Source organism: Daphnia pulex, chromosome 5 (genome assembly GCF_021134715.1).
Source record: "Daphnia pulex isolate KAP4 chromosome 5, ASM2113471v1".
In the NCBI taxonomy this organism is placed as follows: domain Eukaryota; kingdom Metazoa; phylum Arthropoda; class Branchiopoda; order Diplostraca; family Daphniidae; genus Daphnia; species Daphnia pulex.
Window position 1 is genome coordinate 109194 of NC_060021.1, and position 18273 is coordinate 127466.

An 18273-nucleotide genomic window follows, 5' to 3' on the forward strand; every position below is an offset into this window, starting at 1 on the left:
AATCAATCAATTCTCATCACTGAAACTTGTGACACGTCAAATTGAGTAAGTCTATTATCCCTTACTCATTGACTTGACAAATGATTTCCAGCACATCAAGTGGAACTGAGACAACCCAAACCGCCTTAACTAACACTTCTTCTTACACCCTTGCAGTAGTCAAGCCAAACAACGTGTATATATTATTATATTTCTGAACGAGCACATTTAGGAGGGGAGAGAAAGAACACACGGGACTAGTCTGATCCAACAACCGTTAAAGTGAGTCATAAACTGAATGACGTATACGACTAAATGAAAATAAGAAAACAGCAACAAGTTCAAAAAGCGATGGAGAGACGGGCCACATTTCATTCCAAACCAAAAATCTAGTAGGGAATTTGATTCTGGTAGTATTGAATCATGTCGTAGGTTCGGGTGCGGATGTTGCGGAACGACGAGCGGACAATGTTGATCATGTGGTTGGCCGCCTCTCGGTCAGAGGCCATGGGCACGAAACGGGCCTGCAGCAACTTGATAGTCTGCCCACGGAAGCAGGGCAGTCGGGTGTCCAGCATCAACGAAACGAGAGACACGATGGCCTCGCGGTACGGCCGGACGGCCAAATAAGCCCGCACGCACAGTTCCATGAAATAGCGGAACGGTGGGGCTTCCATCTTGCCGCCCATAATCATCACCATCTCCTCCGTCAATTTGATGTCCGGCTCGAATCCCAAATTGCCGCCGGGCGAACTTTCAAACATGAATCCGAAATCGATGTGGATGATGTGGCCGTCGCCGTCGATCATTATGTTGCCGTTGTGTCGATCCTTGATCTGCAGGAGGAAGCCGACCAGCGAGTAGGCGGCCATGGAGCGGATGAAATTGCGTCTGGCCGTCTGGAACTCTTGCGTCATCTCGTCGCCGTACTTGTTGATGAAATAGTCGTTGAGGTTGACGTCCGTCTGCCGGCCGAGCTGGTCGCGCGACTTGGCATTGGGCACGCACTCGATGACTCCGCAGCCGGGCGAGGTGGCCACCACTCGGTAAGGGAAGAGAAACAAATCCAAATCCACTTGCTGGAAAATGTTTTTAAACAGCGAAATGACCTGGGCAAACGTCAAATTATTTAGTAAATAGCAATTAGCTGGACAACATTTAATTTGGGGCAAACCTGTAGGGCCAGCATGTCTTGGCGGACGTCATCACCCACTTTGAAAATGGCCGCTTGCCAGACCAAATTGCTGTTGTCTTGTTCCTGTTGGCCGGCCGATTTCTGATCGCCTTCGCTGGTGAGACCGCGGTGTTCCAGTTCCAGCAATCCGCAGCGGAGGACTCTGAAGCGGGCCAAATACGGGGCCTTGGCTGCGCTCTGCATGGGCGTCCCGCTGTTGTAGTCAATGTCCATAACCAGCGCTTCAGGATTGGACGGCAAGTAGCAGCCGGGCTGGACGGCGATCTTGGACAATTGTTCCAGGCAGGCTTTCTTGCGCTCGGCACCTTTGGGGAACGGGCGGATGTCGCCCGAGACGGCCGTGATCTTGCCGAAAAAGTCAAATTCGCGCTCGTAGAATTTTTTGGCCGGCCCGGAAAGGCCAGTCACGATGGATTCGATGAGACTTTCCAGGGTGTCGTAGAGATCGTCGTCTTTGGTGTGACCCTCCTCGTCCGTGAACTTGTTGGTCTGCATGTTCCAGATGAGCTGGTGGGCGGCCAGCTGCGATTTTTGGGCCAGCACCTTGATGAACTCGACAACGTAGCCCATGTTGTCGTAGCGAACGGCCTGGACCAGTTGCGGAACGTAAAAGAGGACCGCGTCCGGCGGATACGAGTTGAGGCATCGAACGGCTGCGGATGAATTTAAATGATTAAAATGCGGATGTGGAAGAAGAAAAATGAAGGCTGGACCTTACCCAATTGAGCCGTGATGGGGTGAGGCGGATACTGGCGGGAAAAAAAGGCCAGGGCTTTCACCGGATGGACCCTGGACCAGTAAAGGGCGTGGGTCAGCTCGGGCGATTCGTTGATGATGCTGTCCGGCGTCACGAGGTAGTCGAGAGCCTCGGGTATGTGGGCGACACAGCTGGGCGTCAGTTGGACCAGCCGCTGGATTTCGCGTTCCACTCCGGCGGCGGATCGGAGTCGAGCGGCCATCCGGACGGCCAGTACGGGGCTAATGTCCCAAGCCAGTCGGACATTGTCCCTCCAAACTCGTTCCGTGATCTGCTGGGCCCGCCACGAATTGACCACGTCCTCGCCGGGCAACTGCAATTCCGGAAGGGAGAGCGGATTCAACCAGGTGGAGAAGAATTCCACCTCGGCGGCCAGCAGAGAGAGGATCAAATTGCGTTTCTTGATGTAGTCCTTGACGAAATTGTCCGGATTGTTGGCCCGTTTCATCCGGTTGACGCGCCGCGACAGGGAGCTCATGGCCGTCGCGTTGTTGAGCGGCACCGTGTTGGCCCAGCCGGCGCCGGCCAGGGCCGAGCCCGTTCCCCGGGTCAAATCCGTCGACGAGGCGCTGGAGCGGACGTCGTAATTGTTGCGGGAAGAGGCCGGCGGTTGCAGAGTGCTGCTGTTGCCGCTTCCGCCGACACCGGCCCGGTCGCCGGCCAACGACCCACCACCACCGCCACCTGCCGTCAGTTGATAATTGGACGAGAAAGTCGACATGGTGTCGTCGTTCTAGAAGAAAAAAAAAATTAAAATTCCGGCCGGAATTCCGGAAGAAAAATAAAAATTTAATTTACCTGGTCCGTCCCGACGAGACTTTGTTTGAGATACTTTTTGTCCGAGTGCATCGTGTGCCAAAAGCGGATCATGGCCAGAGCGTCTTCTCTGAGTTCCGGCATCCGCTTCTTGTTGGGGCACTGCGGCCGGCAGCAGAAATAGTCCAGGCAAGTCTGGTAGACCCGTTCGCGCAGGAGGTTCTTGGACAGCGATCGGGCCAGCATGTCGCCCTGCAGCAGAGACAGGGCGCACTGCAGCAAACGGTAACGAGTTCCGGCAGCCGCCGGATGTCGACTCATCCGCGGCTTGCGGCTGCCCACGTCGAACGGCAGAGTCACGTCAAACATTTGGGCAAACAATTCGACCTAAAATAAATAAAAACGCATCCGTCAGTTTCAATTCCGGCACAAAATTCCATCCGGATGGAAGTAAAAAAAAAAAAAATTGCACCTGATCCTGACTGCAGTGTTTGGCTATTTCAATCCGCTCAATGAGAAAGCGAATCCAGAGGTCGTGCGGCTCGACCAGCGGAGCTGCCGGAAGCAATTCGGCGCCTTCGTGAACGGCCAGCGGATTGACGACGGCATCCTCGTCCTCGACGGCAAACAATCCCATCCGCTTTTCAAAGGCGTACTGCCAAGCGGCCGACATTTCCTGCAGGAAGCAAAATTCCAGGTCCGGCCGTGCGGATATGATCCATTGCCAACACTCGACGGCTGCGCTGACGGCCCCGCTGGTGAACAGCTCCAAATGCGACCAGGCGATCGAGTGGAGTAGATTCCGGCAGACGCCGTCGATGCGGATGACAAGGGCGGCGATGCACCTGGAAATTAATTTTTTAAAATACAAAATGACAAATTCCGGCGGATGACCAAAAAGAATTCACAACGTACCACAATGCCCGGCAGTGGGCCTTTTCGTCTTTGGCCAGGCACGACTGGCGCATGTCTTCCATCAACTGGGCCGACAATTTCTCCTGGACTTTGTCTTTGGTGACGGCCGTGTCCGACTGGAGGCAGCTGAACATTCCGGCCACTTGGCCCGAGTAGCGGTTGCGCTTGCCCAGGACGGCGATGAATCGCGGCGAGTCGCACTTGACGCACGACGGAAGCTTGTCCAGGGTCTGTTTGGCCAGCGGCGAGCACTGGCAGTTGAGCGAGGCGAACGTGTGGAGCGACTCGGTGATGAGCAGAGCCATTCCGGCGTGATGGCGCGGAACACCTGAGCTCGACCCGCCCTGGCGGCGGTGCGAATACTCCTGGAGACGGGCCCGGGTCGATTCCGGTGCCCATTTGATGGCCTCGGCCAGGATGGCGTGGCATCGATCCGAGAAATCCTTGACGATCCCCTCACGGGCCTCCTGCGTGTCCATCAGAACGATCGAATGCGGCGAATTGGGAACGGCCAGTCGACTGGGACCTTGGTGAGGATCCAGGTGGAGTGAGCCGGACAGGACCTCGAGAATGTCCAGCATGGCGAAGAGAACGTTCTGATTCCAGAGGAGGTGCGGGAACCGGTCGACCAGCGACGAGAGGCATCGATCGGCCACTTTGCGGATCTGCCGCTGGACGTGATTGAACAGGACCAGGAGGTACTGGGCGTGTCGCTCCAGCTCGACTTCCCTCCGCCCGTCCTTGGGCTTGGAGGAGAGGACGTCGAGGAAAATGGCAAAGACGCGCTCGCCAACGCTCAGCAGACACTGCCACATTCCGGATTTGTCCTTCTGGATGACGGGATCCTGGAGGTACTCGAAAATGGCGTCGAAACTCGTGTCGGCCGCGTGCTGGACCCGCAGTGTCTCCAGACTGTAGACGGAAAAGAGGTAACACGACTGGGCGAACGAGAGGTTCTTGACCAGCGGCACCACCTCGGCCGGATTGTCCAGCAGGTGGAGGATCTGCGTCTTGAGGTCCGTCAGCTCGTTGACCGAAATGCTCTCGTTGCGCAAAGCGGATGTGTACTGAAGCTCGCGCAGCTCCGAGCGCAGTGACGTCTGCGAGACCAGCAGCGGCGACTTGACGGCGATTTCCACCACGCCGCGGTACCACTCGGCCGGCCACAGGCCAGACTCTTGCAGCGTGAAGCCCATCACGACGCAGTAGAGCCAGAAATCACGAAAGAGTTTGTGCAGGCGAGGCTTGATGGGTCCGGCGCCGGCCATGGTCGGCATCCGCCGGATGACGGCCGCGATGATGGGAATCAGCACCCCTAAATTGCCGGCACTGCTCGAAGCTGGACAGAATATCATAAATTTAGTTAAATGAGCGAATAAATTGAAATAATTTGCGATGGATCACCTTTCATGAGGGAAGCGGACCGTTCCGACGCTCGTTTGCCTTCCAGGCCCAGCTGGACAAAGAGTTCCAGCAGACGGACTAGTAGCTCGTTGGTTTCATTATCTCCTTGGATGCCGTTGGCCACGTTGGCCAGGGCATTCAAAACGGCCTGCGAAACGTGCCGGTATTGATTTTTAGTCTTGTCCGGCATGTCACCACCACCACCCTGGGTCTGAGGCTGGCCCTGGCCCTGGGCCGACGACGACGAGTAAACGGTGCTGCAATCTTCGACCGTGATGGACGTAAACATGCGCATAATCTCATCGCAAATGTGAACTTCGCTCTTGGCCAGCACCATGCAGCCCAGCTGGTCGACAATCAGGACGTCCAGCGGCGACGGCGGGTGACAGAAGCGCACCTGGAAAAACTGGAGAATCGACTCGGCCGTCCTGGACGTCTCCTTGAGGGTGACGGCCACGTGACCCAAAGTGATGACTGTGTTGTTGGCGATCAGGGCGCTCTCGTTGTCGGAATTCTCGGCCATAAACAGACGGTTAGAGACGCTGGCCAGGAACGCCTGGACGCAGTTAGGGTCCACCTGCATGCCGGCCTTCAAGGCCAAGCACAGATTATCGATGCTGGCCTCTCTGAGTCGCTCGAAAGCCGCCCGGGCCGAAAGGGCCAGTGGGTCTTCCAGATTTGGATTTTGGTGGTTCTGCGACTGATGGTGGAGTCGCAGGAGGATCGGCGACGGACTGACGAGAAAGTCCCGCAAACAGGCGATGACGTTGGAAGCCAGGTGAGTGAACTTGACGGCCAACTGGCCCAGGGCTTTGAGGCAGACCAACAACAACGGCAAATGGGCCATGATGAGGTGGTTGTTGTCCTTGGAGTGGATCTTGTCCGCCAAGCGATTGAGGACGCTCTCGGCCGTCACTTCTTCCATGGCCGCCCACACCAGCAAATCGACGCACGAGGCGTTGGCCTGAACCGTCAGTCGATACCTGGGCAAGAAAATCAATTAAATCTCCAATTAGAATTAAATTTAAAATTCAATTTTACCTGGTGGCGCTAGTGAGGGAACTGCTGGTCGCTTTGGATTCCATCAGCAAATGCTTGTGCTGGTCGAAATGTCGACTCTGCAGCTCCGTCTGTCCCGAAGTGAAGAGGGATCGCACCAATTCTTGAATGTCCGTCATGAAGGTGAGTGGCAACTGGCCGTGGCCGCTCAGGATCTGCTTGAGGACCGTCACCAGGACCAAGTTGAGGGTTTCGCTGAACGACTTGTACGGGTACTTGCTGGCCGTTTGCGACGAGAACGTTTCGCCGGCCAGGCCGTCCAGGTACTTGAGCACCGACTTCTCCAGCAGACTCAACTGGGCCACCCTGAGAATGGCCTCCAGATGGGACACGGTAAACTGGATCGAGTGGCCATGGCTGGGCACTTCGAAGCTGGAACCAAAGGCTCGAAAGTAGACGGCCGAGGAGTCGTCTTCTTCTTTTCCATTGGCTTTCGAGTGGAACGGGTCGATGTTGGCGAAGATGGTGGTCGACAGAGACTGCGGGATGATGGACCGGAAGTTGGAGAAACTGCGATTCTTCGTCGACGAAGGTTCGGTACGAACCAGAACGGGCGGAGTCGCTTTGGGGAAGAGCTTCAGGAAAAGTGGGGCAGAGAAACGGCCCATGGCCCTGGCATGCCCAAACAGCAAGGGCACAATACGTTTGCACAAAACGACATTGGGCGGATTCTCAGAGTCCTGCCTCTTGCTGAGAATCAGCTGCGAGATTTCAATCAGGAAGGTGACCTGGAAATCCAGGATCTCTGCCCTGGCCTCTTCGTCCAGCACTGCCACGTCGCACAGCAGTGTGGTCATGGAGAAAGCGAAGCATTCCGAAGTGGGCAGGCAACGGTTTTGAAACAGCAACTGGCTGTCTGTCCATCTGGCGAGGGGAAGGTTTCTGATCAAATCGAAAAAGTAGGGCAGTATTTTGTTCTTGTGTGGGAATGGACTGTTGGGGAAGTTGAGACGGGACTCCAGGTAATAAATTCCAAGGGCAATAACCGCTGATTGACCACGGTGGTCCAACTTGTATTCCCCTCTAGCACCTCTGGCAGGGCAAAGGTTGAAAAGATTCGACACCTAGAGACAGAAAGTAGGGCACTGTAAGTTTTGAGACTGGTTTTTGCTCACGTCAAGATGCATTTCTAGTACCTTTTCCCATGGCGTATTTTCAATGTGAGCTAGCGACCGTGCAAGATGCTGCACCGTTTTGCTGAAGAAATCGCTCGTCTCAATCATTTTCCATGAAAAACACTGATCAGCAATATCTCCAACCAAATTTCATATCTGTCAAAACACTTATCAGACTTCTCTTACGGCTACTGGGGGCCGGGAGCTTTCAGTCGATAGCAGACAACGTTCAGTCGGCAACGCTGCATTTGAATTATGAATTTGTTTAAAAAAAAAAAAAAAATAAATAAAATAAACTTGAATTTTGAAATTATTTCTAACTTATTTTATTTATTAAAACTTAATCTCGGTGCATGTTTTATCCCACATTTATTATTGATTTGTCAATCAACAGTACATTTGCACATTACAATGCAGAGAGATTTGACAGTGAATTCATGTCCGGAAATCCGGAACTGGCGTTCTTAGAATTCTCTTTGATTAATATATTAGTAGTTAAAATGCAATTCCTTAAATGTGCACAGCACAGCGCACTTTCTGATGCGTCGGTGATTTCTGACGTCAAGCTTTCAAGATAAAGAAAAAGTAAGCTATGATGGGATTGAAATTGTCAAAGGAAATTAAGGTTTCGGCAAAGTGACTTTTGGCCGATGGACTATGACTAAACATCAATTTTGTTCATGCTTTTATCTCATGACTATCTCGCAACTCTCGTGTGAGTCATCGGCTCATTTTCTCTGATAAAGGCCATGGTGGCAGTTGTAGTAGGCGGTACCACTAGGCCAACTTCAACAAAATCGGCATTAGTGACTGGCGTGACAGCTCGGAGAAAACATCGACTCGGATCGGGATTGACCGCAATTGTGTCCTCACACATTTCCCTGCATATATTTAAATTCTAGTAGTCACGCCCGAAAAATACATCTGTACAGGATAAATCATGCTCAACTTTATTTGGCAATGGATCCTGTACCTGAACGAGCCCATACACGTCGCCAATATTCAACGCTATTTCGGGCTGGAGAGAAAAGATTCGCTCATTAAGGATTCAACTCAGCAACCTCCTTCCTCAAACGGTCATTCCACGCCCAATCCAGTAAGCCTAATACTCATTGATCATTTATTCGAAACCCATTAAAATGTTTTCTGTTCCGATGATCACAGGAAAAAGAACTTGCCACATCCAGCAGCGATGGAGAGTCATCGGATTCAGAATTAACACCTCAAAACTATGTGATTCACAACTACTACTGGTACTGGCTCTTCAAATTTGGGACAACCCTGGGAGAAGAGATCTTCTACGCTTCAGTGTTTCCCTTCTGGTTTTGGAATATTGATGGTGCCGTAGGTAGACGAATCATCAATGTCTGGTCGCTCTCCATGTTTATAGGTATTTGGTGAACATGTGTATATCGCAAAGGAACTTGTTGTATACTAACCTGTTGGTTCTTTTTGAAAAAGGACAATCGTTGAAGGACATCATCTGTTGGCCCAGACCTCAATGCCCTCCAGTCATCAGAATGGAGAATAAATGGGCCCTGGAATACGGCATGCCTTCAACTCACGCCATGGTCTCTGTGACGGTGCCTTTTTCTGTCATCCTCCTTACAGCCAATCGATACGAATATCCAGTGTATATTGGCGTTGCTATTGCGTTCACCTGGTGTATCCTGGTCTCAACCAGCCGACTGTACCTGGGAATGCATTCCGTTGCCGTAAGTTGCTATCCTTAATGAGCTTCTTTTTGTTGTACAACTTTAACTGGACGTCTTTATACACAGGACATTCTCGGTGGATTAGCCCTGGCTTCTTTACTTTTGCCCGTCCTGCTGCCTTTGGTCGACACTCTCGACGCCTTCCTGTTGACACATCCGGCTGCTCCTGGACTACTAGTCACAACGACCATAACCCTAATGTTGGTGTACCCCGGATCGAAATTCTCCTCTGCCAAAGAGGACACGGCCGTTATTTTAGGATCGTCGATGGGACTCCAGCTGGGCGGCTGGATCTCTTTCCAGATGGGCTGGATCCGTGGGCCGCCCATTAAACCGCCTTATTCCATCATCTGGCCGTCGTACGAGATGTTGGGCCTGTCTCTGCTGCGCACCATCATCGGACTGATTACGGTCGTTGCCACGCGGGCCATCGCAAAGTCCGTCTCCTACGCGGCCATGAAAGGAGTGGTCTCTACCCTGCGGAGTAAAGACAAGCTGGCCAAGGAAGACGCCCGCGATGTGGAGCTATTCGTCAAACTGGGCGTCAAGTTGATGACTTACGCCGCCATCGGCATCGACGTCGTCTGTCTGGCCCCGGCCGCTTTCCGCTTTCTCAACATCGAACGGCCGACATTCCACACGGAAATTTAGAAATCCGTCTGACGTTCAGATCAGACATTAATCGTTCAGTATTTTGAAAAACCTTTGCCTTTGCAAGTAAAAACACGATACCAAAAGTGCACACACGTTAACGAGTGCCTTCGTTCAAAAAATGTACATAATAATAGTCGTCGTCGTTAATTTTGTTTCTTTTTGTAATTAGAAAATGTCCTACCCCGTCTGTGTCCAGTAATCTGTGGGAATTTAATTCGTTTCATTCCATTACGATTTCCTCGTTTTGTTTCTTGTTAGAATTCTGCACAAATGTTAACTCGTCTTATCTCGATTGAACTTAACAAAATATTACACATTCCCAATGTAGAACTGGTTTTCCCCCCTCTCGGCCCTATCTTCCATTTGCAGTGTTAGGAACGTCACCAATTGACTTAAGTCAAATTTTGACTTAAGTCATGACTTAAGTCAAATTTTGACGTATACGTCGACTGCGACTGAAATAAAATTTATGCGTGACTTTTACGTTGACGTTTGACGTGAAAAAAATTTGGAATCTTAAAAAAAGTCAAAATAAAAACGTCATCTGGCAATGTTGACGAACAATGCCGTGGATCGGAAGATTTTTTCGTCTATAATTTTCGTAAAACATATCAGTTGTCATCAAAAGTCATGACAATGGCGTCTACTACTATAGAGAAAGATTCGTGGACTGATTCTGGTGTCTTTAGTTTTTTTTAATTTCACTCAAGCCGTTATTAAGTGTTTTACTATTGACACATCTCTTACTCGTCTTGAACAAAAGGAGAAGAAAGCTTTATTGGGAACTGAATTCGTAGCCGGCATCCACAGATTAAATCTTTGTTTTTAAAATATAATACTGTCATTCCAACTAGCGCTCCAGTAGAGCGTCTTTTTAGCTTAGCAGCATTAATTTTAACAATAAGAAGAAATAAGTTGTCCGATTCAATGTTGGAAATGTTAATATTTCTAAAAATTGCTTTAAACTTGTAAAAACCACCTGTCAAATAGCGTAAAAATACATGACTTATTTTGTGACTTAAGTCATGACGGTGACGTAATTTTTTTTGGCAGTTACGTTGACTTTTTTTTTTGACTTTTGACGTTAGGTTTTCAAATGACGTATGACGTGCAAATTTTTTCTAAGTCACTGAAAACTCCGTGACGTTCCGAACACTGGCATCCACAGATTAAATCTTTGTTTTTAAAATATAATACTGTCATTCCAACTAGCGCTCCAGTAGAGCGTCTTTTTAGCTTAGCAGCATTAATTTTAACAATAAGAAGAAATAAGTTGTCCGATTCAATGTTGGAAATGTTAATATTTCTAAAAATTGCTTTAAACTTGTAAAAACCACCTGTCAAATAGCGTAAAAATACATGACTTATTTTGTGACTTAAGTCATGACGGTGACGTAATTTTTTTTGGCAGTTACGTTGACTTTTTTTTTTGACTTTTGACGTTAGGTTTTCAAATGACGTATGACGTGCAAATTTTTTCTAAGTCACTGAAAACTCCGTGACGTTCCGAACACTGTCCATTTGAAAATGTGGTAACATCCTTGAACTAATCTTTTACTTAATCGCCAGATTGTGTGGAGGCCACGACGTGGGCGCGTGTCATGCCACTGGCAACGTGACGCCAATGCTGATAGGACAATTAACAGGATTTCGTCATCAGAACTTTATTCAAACGCTCAAAATTCATCCTGGACTGGAATTAATTTGGGGGAAATTGGTGATTACAAGGATCGGACGACTTCAATGTCCCATTGGTTCTTGAGTCCGACCCAAACTTCGTTCTCTGGACCGCGCCAGGTGAAGACCCGATGGCGGGTCTCGTCCAGGGCCAACTGGTCGGGAGCCACGTAGAGGTACTCGCGTCGTTTGGGACTGAAAAGAGCGTAGCGGTTGGGGAATTGCTCCGTGTTGACGCGGTAAGTGTCCAGGAGCCAATCGGCCGCTCCATCGGCCCAGGTGTGGACGTCCTCGGGTTTGCTGTACTGGCGCCAGGTGAAGACGCGACGTCGATCCTTGTCGTAGGAGAACTCGTCGGTCGACGGGTACAGGTACTCGTGCGGGAACCGCAAACTGGTGAAACGAACCCGGAAGACGCCGGCCTTCCACAGTCCAGTCAGTCGCCATTCGGCCCACAATCCCAGCGGCTCGTCCTTGTTGCGCCACGTAAAGACTCGGCGTCGTTTGGCGTCCTGGGAGAACTCGTCCCGTCCAGGGTAAAGATACTCGCCAGTTCGGGCGTTTTTAATCCGGACGATCAAAATCTGCCCGTCAATCAGCCGGGAGATGACACTCTTCTTCTCCTCGCAATTATTCGGAATTTCCTCTTCCAGTTCCACTGAAAAAATGAATTAAGTTAATGACATAACAGTTAAATTGATTATCAGATGAAATACCTGACGCAGGTAAAACGAGCCCCAAGGAATAAGAAGTAGATGCGCTGTGGACGATGGGTCCAGTCATTTCAGCTCCCGCGTGGTAATTCACTTCGAGCCGGCCGAGATCCTTCCAGACGCGACCCTCGCGGATGGCGTTCAACTTGATCCTGTACAGCTGGATCGGTTTGGGCACGAATTTCTCACCGTCAAAGCTGACGAATTCCTTGTGCTGGTCGTACAAGGCGTCGATGGCCTCCTTCGACCGGGTCTTCCATTCACTGGACGATTGCTGCTGCTGTTCCTCCTGGACGTCAAAGTTATCGTCGTCGTGGTGGACCAGGTGGCGTTTGCGTTCATTGAGGGATCGGGCGATGGCATCGGGACGGCTCAGTGGGTCTTCCCAGTAGACGGTGGGCCATTTGGCGTCGTCGGCCGTCGAGATTGTCAATTTGGCCGCCACGACAACTTTTTCCAGTTGGTCGTAGATTTTCTGGCGAGAGTCCCTGCGCACGATCGCTTCCGGTTGTTCCCCGAAACTTTCGCGGACAATGTCGGAAACGGCCCGCCATAAAAGACGCTGGGCATCACCGACGGACAACAGGATCTCGTTGGTCCGCGGGAATCGCTGGCTGATTTGACTGAAAAGCTGATTGGTCTGCGTCAACATGCTCTGCGTTACCTGGACGATTTTGGTCTCCGTCTGCCTCCGGCTGTCCATGCTGTAGGCCACTTTGAATTTGTCGAATTGTTCCGGCTCCTTACTGAACTGCTCGGCCAGTTGTTGGCATTCGGCTTTGTCGTAACAGGCCAAACTGAAACCCACCGTTTGCGTGTACGGGATCATGGGCTGGGCCATATGATAACGTCCGTCCTCTTCTACGTCGCTGGATCTGGTCAGGATGACCCGGTCGAACGGGATCGACTCGACCTGGTAGGTCCGCACCTTTTTGCCCGTTACCCGCGTCAGATGGGTGGCGACAGCTTGCTGGATCGTCTCGTTCCACATTTGAACGCGGAAGCCGAAATAGAGTTGGTTGTTGACTCCGCTGTACCAGTGGGTGATGCTGGAGCTGTCCAGAATGGCCGCTGGACTGAACTGGTAAAGGGACTTGCTGTGGTAGTTTTTCCGGCCCTGGACGCGGTAAATGTTGAGCCTAGTTGTGCCGGCAAACGACATGGTCGCCAAAGGTTTGCCCAGAAAATGTTCCAGGTCTTTGGCGATTTGATTTTCTCCAGCTCCAGCCGACTCGGCAGTCTGATATACATTTGCAATGTTGGTTTGTTCGGGAGTCCCGGGAAGAATGAAGGCTCTAGTCGATGATGCCAAGATGGCCATCGTTAGTAACAAAGCTAGTTTCATCCTGGAATCCAAATGTACTGTGGCCAAGATAGTAGCAAACAATTAGTCTATATTTTGGGGTATTTTAAAAGGTTAAATCAAATTCGTCAGCAGTGCAAATCATTTGAGATACTAATAGTTGCAAAACGTTGGCTTACCCAATTGGAATGAAGTGTAGATATGTATTAGAGAGATTTTCGAATGGAAAAGTGGATTGAAAGTGACGGCAAGTGGCGGTCGTTCGCCGACTGATCAGCTATTATCGCAGAAGGATGGCCACCTTTTGTATCGTACCAGATGCCCTTCGCCATCATCGATATCACCATCAGTTGGTGACGAAGTGAGTTCATGGCGGATTCAGCAGTTCATCAGAAAAATAATGAGGTCAGCAGAAGAGATGAAATGTTACACCGACAGAAGGTTTTCTGGGTTTTACCAAACCAGATTTGGACGTGAGCTATCAAAAATTCAAAACAAGTGAAGCATCAAGTTCGTCTGAATGTTGTTGTTGCAACAGCGACCGACGACAAAACATAAACAATGTTCCAGGCGTGTCAGTTTATTAGACGTCAACGACTTCGACGAATTTAGAAAAATCAAATCCGGGGTGATCATTTGATCAACAAAGTCGGAAGACAACTTGAATCCGTAAATTGGCTGAAATTCTATCTAAACGGACCCAAACGACCCTTGATAGATGGCGCGATTAACTATCCATGTCTGATCTCCATTCCAAGATGGCACTGTTTTCTATTTCATTTCGTTTGTTTGTGTTTCCAAAGTCCATCTGTCAAAAGATTCTCAATCTAATCAGAATCAAAGTTTTCGATAATCATGCAAACTGCTTTTAAAGTATTGGGTAAATTGCACACCAAAAATATGTGTCTTAGAAATCAAATTAATGTAACATTTTTTTAAATAAATTTAGGACAAAGCGCAGTAAGAACATTGTCTACCTATTCAGCAGCCATGGCATCTTCTGCTGCTTCGTCCAACAAGTACAAATTTGAAACCTTGTCAGTGTCCACTCCAAAGGACTATGTTTATCATGTTCAACTTAATAGACCTCAGCAATTTAATGCAATGAATAGTGCCTTCTGGAGGTATGGTCTTGTTCAAATTCCCATTTTATAATTATTAATTATCTTTTCGTTTAAAGGGAAATGGTAGAGTGCTTTCAAGCAATTAGTGAAGACAGCGACTGCAGGGTTGTAGTCATCTCTGCAAATGGCAAGCATTTCACTTCAGGTCTTGATTTGAGTGACATGGGTCCGTTAATGGAGACCGTTTTGGGAGATGATGATATTGCCAGGAAATTTCGTACACTTCATCAGTTCATTAAACGCTATCAGTTGTCATTCACCTCAATTGAGCAGGTTTGTTATTATTTTGCAGCCACAGAATAATTTATTACAATTTTTCATTCTATACTCGATCCTTTAAGTGTCACAAACCAGTAATTGCTGCTATTCATGGAGGTTGCATAGGGGGTGGTGTGGATTTGGTCACTGCTGCTGATATTCGTTTCTGTACTCAGGATACCTTCTTCCAAATCAAAGAAGTTGAAATCGGTATTTATAGTCACCAATATTACAAGGTTTTCATGTGATGTAACTCTTCCATTGTTTCCATAGGACTTGCTGCCGACGTGGGAACGTTGCAGCGCTTACCTAAAGTGATTGGATCAGATAGTTTGGTCCGCGAATTGGCCTACACGGCCCGAAAAATGTTTGCGGACGAAGCAGCTCAAGCAGGTCTGGTGAGTCGAGTCTTGCCCGATAAAGACTCGCTGCTCAAAGCAGCTCTGGAGACGGCCAGCGCCATTGCCGGCAAATCACCGGTGGCCATTCAAGGTAGCAAACATAATCTCAATTACGCCCGAGATCACTCGATCGAACAAGGACTGAGTTACATGGCCACATGGAACGCGGCGATGCTGCAATCGGAAGACTTGCGCATCGCCGCCATGGCCGCCATGGATCGTAAAGGTCCTCCGCCAGTCTTTTCAAAGCTTTAAATTGTTAAAAAAACGAAATGTAATTTTTTTAGTTCATATTTTAAAATTATACAGATATTATGGCTAATATTGATTGAATCAAAAACGAGAAAAAGCTATTTGATGCAATTAATTTTGTATTTAAAAATGTTCGGGTAAATGTGCCATTAATCTTTTAAAATCGAATGTTGCGCAACGAATGAAGCGTCTCTTCGAAAATGGGTGCCAGATATTTGGCCGCCTCTTTGCTGATTAATGGAGACGATCCTTCTTTCTTGGTTTCGACAATTTTTTCGATTGGCGATTCGATTTTAGTTGCTGGAACGTCCCATCCAATGTATTCGCCATTCTTAGCATTCTCAGCTTCCAGCCACACTTTCAATGGCTCAAAGTAATTGAGCAGAGGAGTAGCAAGGACATCGCGCTGACCAGTCATGGCTTCCATGGCGTCTTGCCAAGGCTTGGAGGCTCCTAATTGCAACATTGCCCTATTACCCCCCACCAAACAGACAAAAATTTATTTAGTCAGAAATTAACACACGAAATTTTGAATTTAAATACGCAAGAGCATCTCCAGCGGCGGTCGAGTTGTAGAAATCGCATTTGTAAAGTGGTCCAACATGGCCGGCAGCGGTGCAGAGTACTTCATTGAATTGATATTGGAAGAAAGTGCGCATGAAATAGCGGATCATGTCGTAATTGTTGCAGACGTGGAAAATGGCCGTAATGTCCAGATCCTGGGCGGGATCACGTCCCACAGGTGGCGCCACTCCTAGCACTCGAGCTCTACATTTTTGTTTTGATTATTAAATTATTTTAATTGCCAATTGTTCATTTTTTAAATACTTGTCGGCCCAGTATTGGGTGTTGAGTTCGGCTTCTGGGATGTCACCTCTGAACATGTTCCAGCGCCAAGTGTCTTGAGTCAAATGGAACGGCAAGGTCGAAATGGTGTTTAACGCTTGGAAAAGTAAAAAGTTCATGTCCACATCTGGGAAAAGAATTATTTTGATGGGTTAATCGAAATTCATTTCATTTGCAGAGTTTTAATTAATCCACCTGGATCATCTGGAACGTTAAGTAGCCCAAGAGTGTTGAGATGTTTGGTGGTGGAGAAACTCATAGACATGAGCTCTCCGACAGCCTCGTGAAATCCATCGTTGGCTCCATCCCTGTCAAGTCATTGATAAGAAATGATTTTTATTTGACTTTTGTCTAGCCGTTTTTAAAATTATATAAGCTACAGGGATCAGTCAACATGTCAAACGACGCAGTTTGCTTTATCTTCGATCAAACAAAGTCAACAAGGACACAAGGATATCTGATAAAAATGGTTTTTACCTGTAGTTGAGTGGCTGAAATGCATATTGCTGAAAAGGTAAAGAAAATATCCAAATTACGTCATATTCGGTAATTAAAAAATTAAATGTTTAATACCATAAAGTATTGAATGTGACCCAGTTCGTGATGGACAGTCTGGAAATCTTCAAAAACGACTCGAGCGCACATTCGAATCCTGAAATCCTTGGCGTCGTAGAAATCCCATGCCGTTGCGTGACAAGCGACTTCACGACCGTCTGTCGGTTTCTCCAACATGGACAAGTTCCAGAAAGTCTCGGGCACCGGCAGCAAACCCATGGAAGTGTAGAAGTCGTTTCCGGTGCGGAACATGCGTTCCACCGTGTAATTTTGACGGATCATTTCCGGCGAAGGATCAGTGGATGGTTTGTCGGGATAAGGAATGGCGATGGGGTTCAAATTGACCCAGAAACGGCCCCACATGTCGCCCAAAAGATGGGCAGGTAGCGGTCCACGCAAGTCAATGTTATTGGCTCCGTAAGTGTTGTAGAGCTTTCGTCGGATGTAGGCGTGCAGTTGCTTGTACAGAGGCTCGACTTGGCTGTAAAGATCCTGGACGATCGTCTCCATTTCGGTGGTTTCGTATTTTTGACGCCATTGGTCTCCGTAGTCGTCGTAGCCGTTGAGCTGGGCCTGTTTGTTCGACAGTTCCACGTAACGCAAATAGAGCGGACGCAATTGGCGACCCACTCCGTCGTGCCACGCTTGCCACGCCCACAAATGGTCGTCGTCATTGCCAATCTCGGCCATCAGCTCAGTCAATTCCGGTTCCAGATACATGCACTCGTTGAGTCCAGTCGACGGATTAGATCTACAAGCCTATTTCAAATTCAATTTGATTAGTTAAATGGGGACTTACAACCAAGAAAAATGGATCCTGTACCTGGTAACTGCCGTAGATGCGGCCCATTTCACTGAGGATGTTGTACAATTCCTCCGACTCGGCATCATCTAAACTGACGGATTGCAGGTAAGAAAATTGACGTTTAGTATCTTCGCTAAAGTTGGTCGTGTCGAATGTCGAAGCATTGGCACTGGCTTGCGCGTAATAGGCTCCAGCCACTCCGCCAGCTTCAGCCTTTAATTATGCAAATTAATAGGTTAATAAAATGAATTCTCATTGAAAGAATTAGGAAATGCTTACAACGGCCATTGCGTTTTCATCGGTCAAATTGGTTTCGTAATTCCAAGATGCGAGAACGTATTGATTGAGAATTGGGCCGTATTCGGCGTCGTAGTGCTCTAGGAAAGCGATAGCTTCATCTTCATTTGTATTCAATCGCCTGATGTGAACGTGGAATGAATTTAATTTCAAAGGGAAATTTGTGTAAAATCAAATGACCGACTTACCCCTTGTGTTTGATGTTCAGAGCAAAGGCCGAAGAACAAAGAAAGGCAAGACAAAGGAAAAATTTAACGGATGCCATTTTGCGCCTCGATGAGCTCGCATCGACTACTGCAATGTCCAACCCAATTTGTTTGGCATTTTTGTTCCGTTTTTCAATTGACGACACGAGTCAACATTCGTAATCTCCACACAAAGATATCGGCCCTGATATTGATCGAGGGGCAAAGGACAATCCACAAAAAACCCAAGGTCTTTCACAGTCAAATGTTTCAACGAAAAACAAACGAGAATTAATTTTTAATCAACA

At 48.5% G+C, this 18273-nt stretch overlaps 5 protein-coding genes across 6 annotated transcripts; 2 read left to right on the forward strand and 3 right to left on the reverse strand.

Moving 5' to 3' along the window:
* Positions 1-170: 170 nt before the first annotated feature.
* LOC124194894 (phosphatidylinositol 4-kinase alpha-like) lies at positions 171-7421 on the reverse strand. Its single transcript, XM_046589282.1, has 9 exons — positions 7202-7421; positions 6048-7129; positions 5007-5989; positions 3603-4941; positions 3160-3532; positions 2730-3074; positions 1893-2664; positions 1154-1827; positions 171-1088 (listed from the first exon to the last, which is right to left on the reverse strand). Exons 1-9 carry the CDS (start codon positions 7286-7288, stop codon positions 369-371), a joined length of 6375 nt encoding a protein of 2124 aa, XP_046445238.1. The 5' UTR covers positions 7289-7421; the 3' UTR covers positions 171-368.
* Positions 7422-7946: 525 nt separating this feature from the next.
* On the forward strand, positions 7947-9876 carry LOC124194910 (sphingosine-1-phosphate phosphatase 2-like). Its single transcript, XM_046589309.1, has 4 exons — positions 7947-8276; positions 8345-8570; positions 8642-8895; positions 8962-9876. Exons 1-4 carry the CDS (start codon positions 8121-8123, stop codon positions 9544-9546), a joined length of 1221 nt encoding a protein of 406 aa, XP_046445265.1. The 5' UTR covers positions 7947-8120; the 3' UTR covers positions 9547-9876.
* A 1321-nt stretch (positions 9877-11197) lies between these two features.
* Positions 11198-13755, reverse strand: LOC124194904. 2 transcript variants are annotated; one of them, XM_046589296.1, is made up of 3 exons: positions 13422-13755; positions 11943-13301; positions 11198-11884 (listed from the first exon to the last, which is right to left on the reverse strand). In XM_046589296.1, the coding sequence occupies exons 2-3, from the start codon at positions 13282-13284 to the stop codon at positions 11271-11273; spliced, it is 1956 nt and encodes a 651-aa protein (XP_046445252.1). In that variant the 5' UTR covers positions 13285-13301; positions 13422-13755; the 3' UTR covers positions 11198-11270. The 2 variants fall into 2 exon arrangements, with proteins under 2 accessions (XP_046445252.1, XP_046445253.1); XM_046589297.1 differs by having other exon boundaries at positions 11943-13331; positions 13422-13526.
* A 214-nt stretch (positions 13756-13969) lies between these two features.
* LOC124194914 (delta(3,5)-Delta(2,4)-dienoyl-CoA isomerase, mitochondrial-like) lies at positions 13970-15347 on the forward strand. Its single transcript, XM_046589316.1, has 5 exons — positions 13970-14122; positions 14192-14366; positions 14423-14639; positions 14708-14834; positions 14898-15347. The coding sequence occupies exons 1-5, from the start codon at positions 14098-14100 to the stop codon at positions 15278-15280; spliced, it is 927 nt and encodes a 308-aa protein (XP_046445272.1). The 5' UTR covers positions 13970-14097; the 3' UTR covers positions 15281-15347.
* Positions 15348-15378: 31 nt separating this feature from the next.
* On the reverse strand, positions 15379-18119 carry LOC124194903 (angiotensin-converting enzyme-like). The gene is made up of 9 exons (XM_046589294.1): positions 17969-18119; positions 17763-17901; positions 17502-17696; positions 16697-17437; positions 16601-16629; positions 16319-16431; positions 16106-16250; positions 15821-16045; positions 15379-15747 (listed from the first exon to the last, which is right to left on the reverse strand). Exons 1-9 carry the CDS (start codon positions 18043-18045, stop codon positions 15435-15437), a joined length of 1977 nt encoding a protein of 658 aa, XP_046445250.1. The 5' UTR covers positions 18046-18119; the 3' UTR covers positions 15379-15434.
* Between the last annotated feature and the right edge of the window lie 154 nt (positions 18120-18273).

Excerpts from the sequence above, each read along its gene's own strand:
- LOC124194894 (XM_046589282.1), bottom strand. The coding sequence starts at position 7,288 with ATGATTGAGACGAGCGATTTCTTCAGCAAAACGGTGCAGCATCTTGCA. Across the intron at positions 5,990-6,047 it reads TCCCTCACTAGCGCCACCAG|GTATCGACTGACGGTTCAGG; the intron begins GTAAAATTGAAT and ends TTTCTTGCCCAG. Across the intron at positions 4,942-5,006 it reads GTCCGCTTCCCTCATGAAAG|CTTCGAGCAGTGCCGGCAAT; the intron begins GTGATCCATCGC and ends TATTCTGTCCAG.
- LOC124194910 (XM_046589309.1), top strand. The coding sequence starts at position 8,121 with ATGCTCAACTTTATTTGGCAATGGATCCTGTACCTGAACGAGCCCATA. Across the intron at positions 8,277-8,344 it reads GTCATTCCACGCCCAATCCA|GAAAAAGAACTTGCCACATC; the intron begins GTAAGCCTAATA and ends CGATGATCACAG. Across the intron at positions 8,896-8,961 it reads TGGGAATGCATTCCGTTGCC|GACATTCTCGGTGGATTAGC; the intron begins GTAAGTTGCTAT and ends CTTTATACACAG.
- LOC124194904 (XM_046589296.1), bottom strand. The coding sequence starts at position 13,284 with ATGAAACTAGCTTTGTTACTAACGATGGCCATCTTGGCATCATCGACT. Across the intron at positions 11,885-11,942 it reads GCTCGTTTTACCTGCGTCAG|TGGAACTGGAAGAGGAAATT; the intron begins GTATTTCATCTG and ends TCATTTTTTCAG.
- LOC124194914 (XM_046589316.1), top strand. The coding sequence starts at position 14,098 with ATGCAAACTGCTTTTAAAGTATTGG. Across the intron at positions 14,123-14,191 it reads AACTGCTTTTAAAGTATTGG|GACAAAGCGCAGTAAGAACA; the intron begins GTAAATTGCACA and ends AAATAAATTTAG. Across the intron at positions 14,367-14,422 it reads ATGAATAGTGCCTTCTGGAG|GGAAATGGTAGAGTGCTTTC; the intron begins GTATGGTCTTGT and ends TTTCGTTTAAAG.
- LOC124194903 (XM_046589294.1), bottom strand. The coding sequence starts at position 18,045 with ATGGCATCCGTTAAATTTTTCCTTTGTCTTGCCTTTCTTTGTTCTTCG. Across the intron at positions 16,251-16,318 it reads TAACGTTCCAGATGATCCAG|ATGTGGACATGAACTTTTTA; the intron begins GTGGATTAATTA and ends TTCTTTTCCCAG. Across the intron at positions 15,748-15,820 it reads GCCGCTGGAGATGCTCTTGC|GGCAATGTTGCAATTAGGAG; the intron begins GTATTTAAATTC and ends GGGGGGTAATAG.